The sequence below is a fragment of the Diplotaxodon limnothrissa genome, linkage group LG11, assembly GCF_057381915.1.
Source record: "Diplotaxodon limnothrissa isolate DT_005_m linkage group LG11, D_limnothrissa_male_GT1.1, whole genome shotgun sequence".
NCBI classification, from domain to species: Eukaryota; Metazoa; Chordata; class Actinopteri; order Cichliformes; family Cichlidae; genus Diplotaxodon; species Diplotaxodon limnothrissa.
The window spans coordinates 39,578,945-39,594,294 of record NC_140606.1 but is presented as its reverse complement, the minus strand read 5'-3'; the positions used below and the strand labels follow the sequence as shown (position 1 = coordinate 39,594,294).

The 15,350-nt window shown below is 49.7% G+C and overlaps 1 protein-coding gene across 1 annotated transcript in view; it reads right to left on the bottom strand.

Moving 5' to 3' along the window:
- Window positions 1–502: 502 nt before the first annotated feature.
- The window catches only part of LOC146623612 (collagen alpha-6(VI) chain-like), a 60,395-nt gene continuing 45,547 nt past the window's right edge, over window positions 503–15,350 (bottom strand). The window contains exons 28-43 of the mRNA XM_085366739.1: window positions 15,031–15,093; window positions 14,903–14,953; window positions 14,771–14,806; window positions 13,584–13,646; window positions 13,438–13,500; window positions 12,840–12,875; window positions 12,720–12,756; window positions 12,629–12,640; window positions 8,117–8,610; window positions 5,730–5,817; window positions 3,752–4,393; window positions 3,477–3,564; window positions 3,133–3,290; window positions 2,168–2,338; window positions 1,765–1,812; window positions 503–1,542 (exon numbers count right to left, since the gene is read on the bottom strand). Of these exons, the coding sequence (XP_085222865.1) occupies window positions 1,367–1,542; window positions 1,765–1,812; window positions 2,168–2,338; window positions 3,133–3,290; window positions 3,477–3,564; window positions 3,752–4,393; window positions 5,730–5,817; window positions 8,117–8,610; window positions 12,629–12,640; window positions 12,720–12,756; window positions 12,840–12,875; window positions 13,438–13,500; window positions 13,584–13,646; window positions 14,771–14,806; window positions 14,903–14,953; window positions 15,031–15,093 (2,226 nt within the window). The 3' untranslated portion in view covers window positions 503–1,366. The remainder of the gene's footprint in view (window positions 1,543–1,764; window positions 1,813–2,167; window positions 2,339–3,132; window positions 3,291–3,476; window positions 3,565–3,751; window positions 4,394–5,729; window positions 5,818–8,116; window positions 8,611–12,628; window positions 12,641–12,719; window positions 12,757–12,839; window positions 12,876–13,437; window positions 13,501–13,583; window positions 13,647–14,770; window positions 14,807–14,902; window positions 14,954–15,030; window positions 15,094–15,350) is intronic.

The window sequence follows — 15,350 nt, the reverse complement described above, 5'->3', positions numbered from 1 at the left end:
TGTATGTCCTGCATAGGTGCATTTAGACGTCTTTCTTCATTTTTTTACAGTTTTAAATAAAGTTTCTCTCTCGCGCACACACACACAGACACACACACAGACACACACACACAGACACACACACACACACACACAGACACACGCACACACACACAGACACACACACAGACGCACGCACACACACAGACACACACACACACACAGACGCACGCACACACACACACACACACACACACAGACACACACACAGACACACACACACACACACACACACACAGACGCACGCACACACACAGACACACACACACACACACAGACACACACACAGACACACACGCACGCACACACAGACGCACAGACACACAGACACACACACACACACACACACAGACGCACACACACACACAGACACACACACAGACACACACACACACACAGACCACGTGATCAGAGACCGTGGCTGTTTCCTGATTGGTCACAAAGAGGAAGTCAGACGGACACTTGAGATCATTTTATTTTCTTAAACCATCGTTGACGTGTGAAAGCTGCAGTTACATGGAGTCCACACAGTCCCGTCTGTGGGAGCGATACTGTACACGCTTCACTTCTACCTGTGTTTTTAAGGCTGCTTCAGGTTCATGGAAAATTACACATCAACACATTAACTTCTCTCAAGTCTTAACCTTGTTCTCACATCAGCCTCCACCTGATTTATAAAAAGTAGCACCTGACTGGAGAGAAAGGAGCGTGGGCGGGGTCTGTGAGGGGAGTCGAGCAGTGAGGATAACGGGATGTGCTCTGGAGGGAAAACTACGGAGGCCCTGAAAGGTCACAGTAACGTTCACGTTTCCTGTGAGCTGGATTATGATACAGCACCGTGCATCTCTGAGAACTGAGCACCAACCTGCAATCTCTCCTGTGCCCAGCAGAGGCAGCAGTGAGTGAGTCGCCATAGAATCGCACGTTAAACCTTTCCAGCCTGTTTTAAAGTTTGTGTTACAGGGGGCGTGGCCTCTTTGACTGAGGCTAACTGTACAAACAGCAAGTCCCGAATTTGTATGTCTCACTTTTTTATGTTTCCTAATGTGGACGAGGACAAACCAGTGCGATGAGCAGCGACCGTGTCAGCTGTTACAGGTCACACCTGCTGGGACTGAGACTTAGGCGATCGTTCCTGTGACCTTTCTGGGCCTCTTTAAATCGAACATGCGTGTAAACAAACAAAAAGCAGGCGACAGATGACTGAAAGCGTTCGAGCAGTTTCCCTGATGGCGGCGGGGGAGGGCGGGTAAATGCTGTGACTAATTCATTGAGTGGCCTCGGCAGGTTTCCTTATGCGTGTTCAGCCGTGACGCTCTCGTCCTCCTCATCTGATCTTCGTCCCACACAGGCTCTGACACTCCTCCTGCGTCAGGAAGCGGTTCTTGTTGCCGCCGCAGCCGCCGTACCAGAAGCGAGCGCACTCCTTCTGTGCGGCGTCAAAGAACCACATCATCGTGTAGTTGTCGCAGCTGCCCCGGTCCTGAGGGAGGATACAGGAATCTGGAGGACAACAGGAGACGGATATTAGAGCACTGCAGAGCGAGACGTGACCCGAAACATCTCAACATGCACGCTCGTCCTTGTTAGAACAACCGGGAAATAGCTCCTCCTCTTTCCTTCTCTCTCGCTGCCTTTTTTAACTTGTATTTATTGGCACAAACATCGTGTGTGCGCTCACACTGTTCAGCTGTCACCGCTGTCCATCGTACAGGCGGGTCTTACCTTGAGAGGCGAAGCTGGCAGGCAGAGTCTTCTCCACCACATTGGGATCTGCGAGCGAGGACAGAGTAAAGTCAGAGAGGCGATAGCTGTGCAGGCGAGCAGTGATGAGGGCTTCTCACAGGTCGGCGTGTTCTGTCACTGAGCAGGAAGTACTGGCACGTGAGAAGAAGAGCGTCGCTTTTACTGTGACCTTTGTCCCCCACGTACATACATGTGTATGCATGTCCGTGTGCAGACGGAGTCTGAGCGTGGACAGCAGTAGCAGAGGGCGTGTTATCAGCGCGACCACAGAGGACTTTAGTAGGAAGCAACACGCAGAGCATCCTGTTAGCTGTCCGCTGATAGCAGAGGTTAGTGGGTCCACAGACGTGGAGCGGTCAGCTTGTGTGCAGTCTGGACTTACGCTGGTTCCCACATGTCTGGAAACATTCATATTCCGTTCTAAAGCGGTTGGCGTTGCCACCGCAGCCGCCATACCAGAACCGAGAGCATGCACCGACGTTTGTGTCAAAGAACCAGGCTGTGGCGTATTTCTTACACTGGTTGCCGATATCAGCGGGCAGCTGACACCGGGCTGAAAGCAGAACACACACATTTACTACAAACAGGCAGCGGCTCCAGCACAGACTGACTGAACGCCTGCATTCCTTCTGATGACCAGCAGGGGGCGACTCAGGAGGAGGAAACTTTGGGAGAAAGTCTCTTTTTTGAGGGAGGGATGCCAATTTTTCCCCACTGTGACCATACTGCCACGGCCCCAAGAAACACCTTCAAACATAAAGATACAGCGACGGAGCAGTCGGCTGCAACTCTGGGGTTCAGATTCTGAAACCAGAATTTATCCACCTGAGCCAGTGTTGTTGTTAGCAACCTTTATTCCATCATCAGCTCTGTCATCCATCATGGCTGACAAACGAGCACACCCTCCTACCCCGAGCTCCTGTACGTGATGATGGTCCGCCTCCTTGAGTTGCTTTTACTGCCTCTGAGAGAATGCAGGCTACGTCCGTCTTTTATGTACAGTCTGTGGCTGAGACCCGCTGCTCATGCAGTCGAACAAAGACACGAGGTTAAAGCATACATGACACGCGACATGCCCACCACATCTGTGCAGCTGCTGAAGGAGAGAACATCTGTACACACTTTAATGAAAAGAGTTTGTCTGAACCCTGCACACGACGTCCTCTATTGTATAGAATTCATTTACTGTGTATATGTTGTACTCGTATTACCGTGCATGTGACAAATAAAGAATGTTTTCCTGCTGAACCTCAGAGGTCAGAGGTCGTGTACCCCTGCCATTATGTAAGGCGTTGTCAGAGCGGTCCTTCACCTGCAGCAGTGTGTCTGCGCCGTGTGTGCGGCTACCTTTGGCGTGCGTGTCAGAGATGACTTTCTGGCCATTTCCTCTGATCAGAGCGTCGATGACGTCCAACTGCCCGGTCTGAATCTGTCCTCCGGTCTGCTCCTGGAAGTCCTCCTCCACCTCCTCTCCAAACACGTCCTCCAGCTGTGCCACGCCCTGACTGAACACAGCGACCACATGTGTGGACACACTATCACCATGTGAGAGCCTTTCAGCTTCCTAATGCACAACAACTCTTCTTGATTCTCCCAAAGTCAAACATCAACCAAGAATTAGAAATTTCAGGAGCTGCAAACTTTCGTTTTAGCTGAGGCCCACGTGATGGCGATGCGAGTGTGTGATTTACCCCGTTATGAATATCTGTCCTCCCTCCTGGCCGCCCAGCTGGTCACATGCTCGCCTCAGAGAGGGAGGAGGATACGAGGTGACTCCCTCTGAAACAATCACGGGACAAAAACAGTGATGGTGAGATATACTCTGCGGTGAAACGGGAAAGGAACTGATGGTTACCGTGAATGTTTAAAGCAAAGTCTGAAATGATAAATGATAATAACCCCTTCCTTCAGGTGTTCCAGAACACCAGTAATCTAATCTGACTGCTGCAGATGGGAAACATCTTACTGTTGAGGGCGGAGAGGAAGACCCTGATGAAGCGCTGGGCGTAGCCCTGCTCGTCGGCCTTCAGCCTGTCGAGTCTGATCAGGTGCTGCTGTATCGGCACGCTGGCCAGCTCCTCCACCTCCGTCCGGTTGTAACGATCACCCACCGTCACCACAAACAGCGCCACCCCCTCACACTTGGCCTTCTGGGAGATGTAGCGCAGCTTGGCCTGGTCTCTGTAGGCCGTCTTGGTGCCCACCACAGTCAGGACGGCCCTCTTGCTGCGCGACTGGCCGGCCTTCAGCAGCACCTCCCTCAGGGTGTAGTCCAGCATCTGTCCCAGCGCCAAAGAGCCGCCCTGCTGCTGCATGTTCTGCATCATGTACGTCTTCATGTCTCCAGCGTTCTGGTAGGTCTGCAGGCCGAACTCCACCTTGGTGCTCTGTTGGACCAGAGCTACTCGGGCCTGGCGGCCGGCTCGGCGGGGCTGTGGACTCACGACCAGCTGCTCCACCACAGAGCTCAGCAGCTGCCGGGCACCGGCGTATTCATCGGCCTGGATCTCCCTGGAGCTGTCCAGCACCATGACCAGGTCCACATCCGCCTGCTGAGGCAGCACTGGTTCCTGGATGAAGGCGCACTCCTCTGCACGCCTGCAGGGGTCTGCAGAGACATCAGAAAGCGTGATGCTGATGACAGGAAGCTACAAAAGCTACAAGTGACCCGTCATGTTTGTGCACATCAGATCTCGGACTACTCGACAGGAACCAGGATGCTGTGGCACAGAAGCATTTAGAAAAGACGCCAGCATATTCTAATTATTGAACCTCATGGAAGGTCTAACAGTGTGCTCTGATATCAGCCAGCGTGCTGTTACCCATGGGTTCAAAGGTCAACAGGAAACACAGCACACACTGGCACTGTGCACTAGGGATGGGTACCGGTGTCCGGTGCCATGATGGCACCGGTTCTGACATAAACGGTAGTAACCAGACCGAAAAGCAGCGCACATTTCGGTGCTTTATTTTCCTGAGCTGTGATACACTTCTAGCCAATCATTTTACGTTTCTGAGGATAGTAGGCGGGTCCAGGTACGTACGTTCTTTTAGAGCAGAGCTACAGATTAAAAATGCCCAAGGCGAAGCGGTCAAAAGTCTGGCTGTACTTCACAGCAAAATATGCAAACTCAGCAGCAACAAGTGCTTTAAGCTGATACTGTGATACTGTGCAAAGGAGGTAACACCAAGAATCCGATGAAACACCTGGCGACGCATAGCGTTTTTTTAAAAGCCGAGAAATGCGCCATATTTGATGGCAGTAGCAGCCGTTCTTCTCTGCGTGAGTAGCTTAATGTTGTTTGTGTGTAATTTACGTTGAGTAGGCTAACCACGTTATTACATTAATGCATGTAAGGTGAACTAGCAAACATCATCATAGCTACATGCGGCTGTCTTCTTGTTTGATGGCAGATACTCCCTGCACCCTGGCCAAAAAGGCTAAAATGACCAAAGAAAAAGTGGAAAACAGCTGAACATGAGAGGGTTTAGGACAAAGTTTGTGTTTTTTCCATTGTTTAAGCTTCCAGCCAAGAGTGATACCATATATGCCCCATAGCTGCAGAAAAGGCTAACATTGTTATCTTTTTACAAAAAACAGCTGAACATGAGAGGTTTTTGGACCAATTTTGTGTTCTCCATTCTTTAAGCACCGGTTTGAGCACCGGCACCGTTTCAAAAGTACTGATTTGGCACCGGTATCAGATAAAACCTAAACGATACCCATCCCTGCTGTGCACACAGATCCATCAGATCATTCATTATGCATTTATTATCACTGACTCTCAACCCCGAGTACTGAAAACACGTTCTTTGGCAAAAAGACTGCAGTGGGCTCATTTTTCATGTACAAGGAGTCAGTATTAGTTTGACAGCGTTCTGCTCGCCTACGCTGTCAACCACGAAAAGTCAGAAGAGAGATCAGAGCAGAAAACGATGCTCACCGTAGCAGATGGCGCAGTTCCTGACCTTCCTGAGCCCAGTGGCCCGTTCTCCCAGCACCGTGAATACAAAGTTTCTCGAGTCATCAACCTGATGGGAAACATTGAACAAAGCGCTGAGTACAAGGTTACAATGAAATCTACTCATTAGACATCGTTGTTCAGACTCAAACGATCTTAAGTGATTGAATCTGAGCTTCCTTTGTTTGCAGAGACGCTCGCAGTGAAGCATCGGCTGTTTGTTCTGCAGAGCCGGATGTTGTCCTGATGTTTCCACGTGTGAAATGTGTTAGTTTGATCTTAGTGAAAGGAGAGCAGAGCGGCCCTGGAGGTGCACCATCAGTGGCTCATGCTTTACTTTCTCCTGGAGAGAGGAAAGTTGCAAAGTCAGCACCGGTCCCGGTCCATCACTTCTGCTCAACATATGTAGTACAGCGTCTTGGAAAACTCTTTATCCCCGTCCTAATGTCTTTGGTCTGCGGGAGTTTTCTCCTGGGATCGCTCCCACGGAGGCCATGTTGTTCTGGGTTCTTCTGTGACCTCCTGGTTGAATCGTTGATGCACTCTTGGAGTCTTTCGCTTGTCCAGTTGCTCCTGAGAAGGTTCAGCATGTTCCAGGTTTTCTCCATGTGTGGATTATGGCTCTCGCTGTGGAGTCTCACAGCCTTAGAAATGTCTCTGTGACCTTACTGGCTTTGTTTTCAGCTGCTTCTGTAGGTCTTGGTGTGATGTGATCTTTTAGCCTGCTTTACTTTGTCAGACAGCTTCTAACTAGGAACTAATTGTACTGATTCATAAAGGTGCAAACTACAGTCAAGATGGCGCCGGTGCACATGGCTTGCCGTCCTCGGCTGTATCTGTTTCGCTGCTTTTTACCCTCTTTACGCTCTTTTACGGACCTTGGCATTGTATTTTTGATCCTTTTAGTTGTATGCTCATCTAATGGCTGAGCACTGATTACAGGCAAACACTTTTAAATCTAAGACTCTCCCATTCCTCTCGGGCTGATCCTTGCTGGAATCTGGGCGACGCCACCGCGCCCCAACTGGACCCTCCGACCGGCTTCTTCCACCTACCTCTTCCTAACCAAGAAACGCTACAGGAAATGCGGTAGAAGGGGCGGCCGTCGCGTTCGCCTCAGGGTCTACTTTAAAGCCAGAGCACCGGCTACCCACATGCCAGCCTGGACATTTGATCTTCTTTCCCTCCTTCCAGGAGGTTAACTTAGGCACCTTCTCCTCTTCCCCTGCACCGGTCTGGTAGGGGTGGCGGCATAGCCTCGGTTTTTAAAATTCATATGCAGTTCGGCAGCTACCCTCACCTACCTACACTAGTTTTGAAGTCCAGTTATTGGGGATGACTGCATCCACGACCACACTCTGCGTGGTGGTTTACCGACCGCCTAAATATAGCAAATGTTTTATCACGGACTTTGCTGATCTCCTAGGCTCCGTTCTTTTTAAGTATGGTTGTGTTCTCATTGTGGGAGATTTTAACATACACACTTGCTGTAAGGATGACTCATTTGCTAAAGACTTCCTTGCTTTAACGGACTCTTTTAACCTGGCTCAGTGGGTTAATGACCCAACGCATGTTAAAGGACATACTTTGGATGTGTTTTTCACATGGTCTGGACATTTGTTTTGTGGTCTTTATGTGTGCAGAGGCAGAACGTACCCAACGGGACCTCACCTGTCATGTAACCTGTAAGCATTTCTGGGTGTACAGATGGGTAGGCCAGAAAAACAGTGAGTGGATGTCTGTACAGAGCAGGAGCGTCTCAGCAACATGAGACATCATTGGTCAAGGCCACAAACGCGATTCCAGGCAAAACTCCTGGGACTCCTCCTGCTCCACAGAAACTCTTCAAGTTTCCGTGGTAGCCGCATGAGTCGCTGTGACATTAACAGATGTTTTTATACTCGATACGCTGACGTCATCATTTCTGGTGTCTCATACAGAAAGTGGATTTTCCCTCCAAGAGTTCAGAGCCTTCAGGAAATCTAAATGGTGGCAGAGTTAGTATAAATGAGGCTTTATTTAAGAAGTTTGTTTGAAGTAAAGGAGCAGCACTTCAAGCACTATCGTCAGATGTCTCCTAAAGAGGAAACACATCTTCATCTTCCTCGTGATGTGGTTCTTTCCAGGTCTTCTGGCTCAGCTCCCTCTTCATGCCTACTGCTGACACCGCTCCACTTTCCTGCTGGATTTCGTAATCGGTTTTCCAGCTTCAGCAAGGATTGGGAAAACTGCTGCGATTCCTTTAGTCCTGTGCTAATGTGCAACCCGCACCCCGCTTCAGACCGAAGGCAAAACAGTCTGAAGAGACTGACTCAGTCAACATCTGGATGAAAAACATCTGCAGGTAGCTGCAGGTAAATGACACCTACCTGCATGGCTTGTTCAATATCGGGAGTGTTCCTCAGAGAGATGACCGCTGGAACAATGTTGAGGGCCCGGTACTCCATCATGGCCGTTACAATGTCGTTAGCGCCCTCTGTAGGCCCGCTAGAAAAGAAGACGACCACCTTCCTCATCATTATTCCTGCTCGGACTCGTTTGAAGATGTTCTGACCCACGAAGCGCATGGCGGCGCCCAGCTGCCGTTTGTTGGACGTCCTCTCCTGGGCGATGTTCCTCACGGCCTCTAGCAGCTGTGCCTTGCGCCGGTAGTCCTGGAAGCGGATCAGGTACTTGGTGTAGGTGTTGTATCCCACCACAGCGACACGCGCGCCGTGCGGGCAGTTACTCTCTGCGATACTGATGTCATTCAGCAGGGAGAGGAGGGCGGAGCGCTGCCTACCAAAGTCCCCCGGGGTCACGTCATCAGACATGTCGAGACCGAACACCAGCTCGGTGGGGTAGGCCGGGCACGCCGACTGATCTGACGGGCAAAGAGGAGCTTGTGTTAAACTTTCAGCAGCCACCCGTTCATCAGTCACCAGGCTGGTGTCACGTTTATATCGGATTATACGAATCTGTTTACATAAAGGATATTTTACAACTGTAGAGCTAAACGTTTTAATCACAGAAGTGTGAGTCGGGGTAAAGGTGAGCAGTCCCAGCAGCATCTATCAAAGGGAGGCTGTGAACGCCTCTCATGCTAACGTCCACACTGATGAACCTCAGCTCTGTTTGCTCATGCAAAGCTGCTCTCATACCATCGGAGACCAAACATCTGTGTAATTCTTAGATACAACCTGGTGCTCCTGTTTCTGCAGTGAAGCCATAAAAATAAAACTAGTTCATTAACCTGCTAGGACCTGGCGTCCACATATGGGGACGTCACATTTTGGGTTGTTTAGACAAAAATACTAAGCTTTGCTTTCACAGGAGCCATATTGTTGTTTCTCATTTTGCTCCTGTGCACATCATTGCTCAACTGTGACTTTATAGTTTCCTATCAAACACCATAAAGTCCCAATAGCAAAGAGAATTAAAAATGCATGCTATGAAAGAGTCTTAGGAGGTTAAATATACTTAATTACTTAATTATACTTAAATATACTTTCTAATGAAAGTGTTTGTTAGGGAAAACATTCTAAAACACTTCTTCAGTAAAGACTCAGAGAAGAGAAACACACAGAACTTCTTGCTAGCAAGGGCAGCCTCCAGAGACTCGCGCTAAGAAACTGCCCCGGTCTTTATTTATACTTCAGTGTGTGTGTGTGTGTGTGTGTGTGTGTGTGTGTGTGTGTGTGTGTGTGTGTGTGTGTGTGTGTGTGTGTCCTGCTGATCAAAGGGTCATATAACATGAAAGCACAAAAGGTACATCCTTGGTCACAAAGAGGGTAGTCTCCCCCACCCTAGATGGTTCACCCTAGATAACACGGCGAGGAAGTCCAGCAGTTCATCTACACAAAAAGGCACTTAGACTAAAACAGACATAGCTATGTTAAAGCAATAAAACAAGGTGCAACCTCTCATGCTCCCAGGACGTGGGGGTGCATTCCTGGAGTGCACACCAAGCCTGCAGCCTGCTAGAGATCACACATCCTGTCACTACACAATTAATTATATGCCTCTAAGTATACATGGTTGCATATTTCCTAATACAAATAACTACACGCAGTATTCTACCATATGCAAACTTATATCACTAAAAGATAATACTGTCTACTAAATACAATTTTCCATTGACAGTGTTTCAGGTCGAGGTCACACAGGAAATCTGCGTTTGGCTGATTGTTTCTTTGCTGTTAAACTGCTGCTTTCTTCCCTACGTTTGAAAGGAGAAAGATTTTTGGGTTGAGCAGAAACTGAGCTAAGAGGTGGCTGTGGTGGATACTGGGCACCAGTACAGCTGCCCAGCAGGTTTCTAAGTAGTGCAAAAAACCCAACACAAGCTGCAGCCTGACACCAAGCACGTGTGATTGGACCTGCATCGCTCTTTGTGCAAAGTTTGTATAATTAAAAAAAAATACATCTGCGAATGAGTCAAAGATGCTCAAAGACCACTGTAGTGGTGCAGAGAGAGAGACGTGTGTTTCCAGTACAGAGACCTGTGGGGTGCTGAGCTTATCAGGGGTGGAAATATTCACAGCTGTCCCACATGGCAGCATTTTAAATTTCTCTTTGATATTTGGGCTGATTGGGACCTGATGAATGTAAAAACAAAGAATTACCAGATTGTGTTCTCATTGTGGGAGATTTTAACATACACACTTGCTGTAAGGATGACTCATTTGCTAAAGACTTCCTTGCTTTAACGGACTCTTTTAACCTGGCTCAGTGGGTTAATGACCCAACCCATGTTAAAGGACATACTTTGGACGTTTTTTTCACATGGTCTGGGGTGGTGGTCCCCATCTTTAAGAAGGGGGACCGGAGGGTGTGTTCCAACTACAGGGGGATCACACTCCTCAGCCTCCCTGGGAAAGTCTATGCCAGGGTGCTGGAAAGGAGAGTTCGTCCATTAGTCGAACCTCGGATACAGGAGGAACAATGCGGTTTTCATCCTGGTCGCGGAACACTGGACCAGCTCTTTATCCTCTCCAGGATACTTGAGGGTGCATGGGAGTTTGCCCAACCAGTCTACATGTGTTTTGTGGACTTGGAGAAGGCATTCGACCGTGTCCCTCGGGGTGTCCTGTGGGAGGTGTTGCGGGAGTACGGGGTGTCTGGCCCATTGCTACGGGCCATTCGATCCCTATACAACCGTTGCAAGAGCTTGGTTCGCATTGCCGGCAATAAGTCGGACTCGTTCCCGGTGGGTGATGGGCTCCGCCAGGGCTGCCCTTTGTCTCCGGTTCTGTTCATAATTTTTATGGACAGGATTTCTAGGCGCAGCCAAATGGTGGAGGGCTTTCGCTTTGGTGGCCTCAGACTCTCATCTCTGATTTCTGCGGATGATGTGGTTCTGTTGGCTTCATCGGGTGAAGGCCTCCAGCTCGCACTGGAGCGGTTCACAGCCGAGTGTGAAGCAGTGGGAATGAGGATCAGCACCTCCAAATCTGAGGCCATGGTTCTCAGCCGGAAAAGGGTGGAGTGCCCACTCCGGGTCGGGGATGAGTTCCTGCCCCAAGTGGAGGAGTTCAAGTATCTCGGGGTCTTGTTCGCGAGTGATGGGAGAAGGGAGCCGGAGATCGACAGACGGATTGGCGCTGCAGCTGCAGTGATGCAGACGCTGCACTGGTCCGTCGTGGTGAAGAGGGAGCTGAGTGTAAAAGCGAAGCTCTCAATTTACCGGTCGATCTACGTCCCTACCCTCACCTATGGCCACGAGCTGTGGGTAGTGACCGAAAGAACGAGATCGCGGATACAAGCGGCAGAAATGAGCTTCCTCCGAAGGGTGGCTGGCCTCTCCCTTAGAGATAGGGTGAGAAGTTCGGCCATCCGGGAGGGGCTCAGAGTAGAGCAGCTGCTGCTCCACATCGAAAGGAGCCAGCTGAGGTGGTTCGGGCATCTGACAAGGATGCCCCCTGGGCGCCTCCTGGGTGAGGTGTTCCAGGCATGTCCCACCGGGAGGAGGCCCCGGGGCAGACCCAGGACACGCTGGAGAGATTATATCTCTCGGCTGGCCTGGGAACGCCTTGGTGTTCCCCCGGATAAGCTGGAGGAGGTGGCTGGGGAGAGGGAGGTCTGGGCCTCTTTGCTTAGGCTGCTGCCCCCACGACCCGGCCTCGGATAAAGCGGATGAAGATGGATGGATGGATGGTCTGGACATTTGTTTTGTGGTCTTTATGTGTGCAGAGGCAGAACGTACCCAACGGGACCTCACCTGTCATGTAACCTGTAAGCATTTCTGGGTGTACAGATGGGTAGGCCAGAAAAACAGTGAGTGGATGTCTGTACAGAGCAGGAGCGTCTCAGCAACATGAGACATCATTGGTCAAGGCCACAAACGCGATTCCAGGCAAAACTCCTGGGACTCCTCCTGCTCAAGTTTCCGTGGTAGCCGCATGAGTCGCTGTGACATTAACAGATGTTTTTATACTCGATACGCTGACGTCATCATTTCTGGTGTCTCATACAGAAAGTGGATTTTTCCTCCATTTTTTTTTTTTACCTAATTTTTGTTTCTGAGACAAATAAGAGCCACATGTGAGGACGTTAGTTTTAAATTTTGATAGAACAGTGGCAGTATAACGTCCTCGTAACTGGATATCAGGCCCTTGTAGAGTAAAATTAATTATTTTCGTCTAGACATCCCAAAATGCGATGTCCACATATGTGGACGCAGGTCCGAGGAGGTTAAGAAAACCTTTTTCACCATCCTGACACTAATGACAGCAATAAATGAGGAAAAATCCTGAGGAGAAGAATCACAACAACAACACTGTGCTGAATCAAATGCTGAAGCTTCAGAGAGTGCAGCTGTGTCCATCTTTGATCCAGTCTGTGGACGTGGCTGCTGAGCTGTACTCACCACGATACCTGACTGTTAGAGTGGAGACACGTACCAGCAGAGCAAGCTGGAGGGAAAACAAACAGCATTTAGAGACGTGCAGGTTTCATTTCCTGAGATGATGTGAGGATGTCAGGAAGTCTTACCACAGTTGTCCCTGATGTAGGTGATCAGCTGACAGTCCTGAGTCAAAAGGAAAGACCTGTGATTACATCCTGTACTAATGTTTCCTTAATGTGGGTGAGGTGGGTTTAAGGTGGACTTACAGTCATGGCTTTGCCTCCAGGAGAACCTCGGGGGCCCTGTGAACAGTGTGATATCTGACTAACATGACAGAAGAATGTTCCTCACATTTGATCAAACAAACGAAGATCTCGACACCTTTTGCCTCATTCACCCCTTTGTGTAAAGTCTTTTATCAAACATTCGCGCTCCGATGGAAGCACTTGGGGTTAGGATCTTGCACACGGATATTTGGCCTGCAGAGCGGAGCAGACGAGGACTGAACCGCCAACGTTTGGTTAGTAGGTGCCCTGAGCTACAGCTACCCCAAACGCTGCGTGAAGCTCAGAGATCTTTAAAAACCACACAAAGGATTTTCCAGTAATTTTAAACAAGACAGCGAGAAAACTGAGCTCTGTAAAGGACAGAAATACCTCTGCACCTGTTTAAACTAACCTTTAGAGTTAAGTTTGGGTAAAAAATACATTTTCCTTTATCGTTGTAAGAGAGGACGAAATAGATTTAGAGGAAAACTAAAAAGTTTTCTTATAAATTAATCCACATCCAGTGATCTTTCTGGCTCCAGGCGCTCAGTTTGTGCAGCATGAAGTCGGCAGCTTCCTAAAGCTTTTCCACACTCACCCTGTGTCCCGGATATCCCGGTTCTCCGGGGACTCCTGACTCTCCTGGCAAACCCGCGTTACCCTACGTGACGGGATCACAAACAAACGTCACTGACGGACTCAAAGACCGAGCTTGATTCAGTTATCTGAGCAGTGGACTCTCACCCCTCGGCCGCGGTTCCCTTTGGGCCCTGGATATCCTTTCGGTCCCTGCAGCCCCTCCTCGCCCTGCAGAGAAAGAAACACGGCTCGTGAGGTAACGCATCTCCAAATTCAAACACAAGCCCTCAAGTCAACTTCCTGACCACACTCATCCCAAGAATAAACAAGAGCGTTCTTATCTCCGGCCTCCAAAAGCTTCTGGACAAACACCAGCGAGTAAAACTGAAAATGTGCTTATTTATTAAGGCGGCCTGTCTCATAAATCCTCGAAAAGGATCCAGTCGACTTTACCACAAAGCTGTGAGAGCTCAGTGATGCTCTGCTGTCAACCTTTTGTGTATGAATGTGTGAAAGCTGCAGGCAGCACGGCGAGGTGTTTATGAGCCACCAGTGTAGGCAGGCTTGTATTAGTTTTACAGGAGCAGTAAGAGTTTAAAGGGTCCTGGGCTGCAGCCACGCAGCACCAGCAGAGGCTCCAGCAGGCGGTCCGGCCCACACACTCCCACCTCAACACGTCCAACAGCAGAAATAAATGTTTATTTGACCACAAACATTAAAGTTTCTTGGCTACTAACAGAGAAACAGTCCTAATTGGATCCTGCACAGGTGGGCGTGGCTTACATCAGCCTGTGCAATGACTCGATCCACTGAAGAGCTCCTAAACAGTGTTTCTGTGTTACCGTCTGTGAGTATTTGAAGTTTCAGTGCAGCTTTGATACGTTTGCAGTGAAATCTCTGAACCCGCTGAGCTCACAGGTCCATTCTGATTGGTCCGCGCCACGAACACCCGCTGTCGTCCCGAAGCAGCGCGAGCGAGCAGCACCTGCTGTTTGCATCCGTTTGAATGATGTGAGAGAGCAAGAGGCCGATTTCACTGCGTCACTCTCAGAGCGAACAGCAGAATCACACATCAGCTTTACACCTGCAGGAGTTTCTGCTCAGCTTCGACGTGCATCGCAGCAAACACGCAGATTATTTCGTGTTCGCAGCATTTTCGTGGAGCTCTGTCAGCTCCTGAACTCGGTGGACTTAAAAACTCTCGTTGGACTTCTGTTAGCCTGAAAACGCTCCGATGTTTGGATCCTAACTCGTTTCTGATCCGTTCCCAGCAGGCCGCCTTCATTTCCTGTCTGCGTGTTTACTGCGATTTAATGCCAGGATGGATTCAACCTGATCTGCTGTGAACTCACCCGAAGACCAGGGTAACCAGGGAAACCGGGATCGCCCTGCAAGACACGGCAAGAACGTGAACGTTGTTATGAATGTGAAGCAGAGATCTAGCAGAAGGATGAAATACAGGATTGTGTATTATGAAGGGTCACCTTTGCACCTCGGGGGCCCGCGGGTCCGTAACCATCCCGACCGTCCTGACCCTGAAACACAGACAGTCAGCGCCACTGACATCCAATCAAACTGTTTGTCTGAACAGAGCGGGCTCTCGGCTCCTTACCGGCATTCCTCGGGGTCCGTCTGGTCCTGGTGCGCCCTCATCACCGGGATCGCCTGGTTGGCCCTTTAACAGCAACAACAGGTTGTCATGGTGAAGATAACCTCCCCCTTCACACCAACTGGATTAACCCCCCTGTCTCTATATGTGTGGGTGCAGACTGATAACCAGGCCAGCTGGCATTTACCCATAACTGTGGTTAGAAGGCTAACCTGGAGGCTTCACAATTAAAGCTGATGACATTGTGGTGGCCACGCCCCCCCATGTACCCTGTATGGACGTACGTGTATGACCAACTTCCTGCCTTCAGGCCCTGCTGGGTG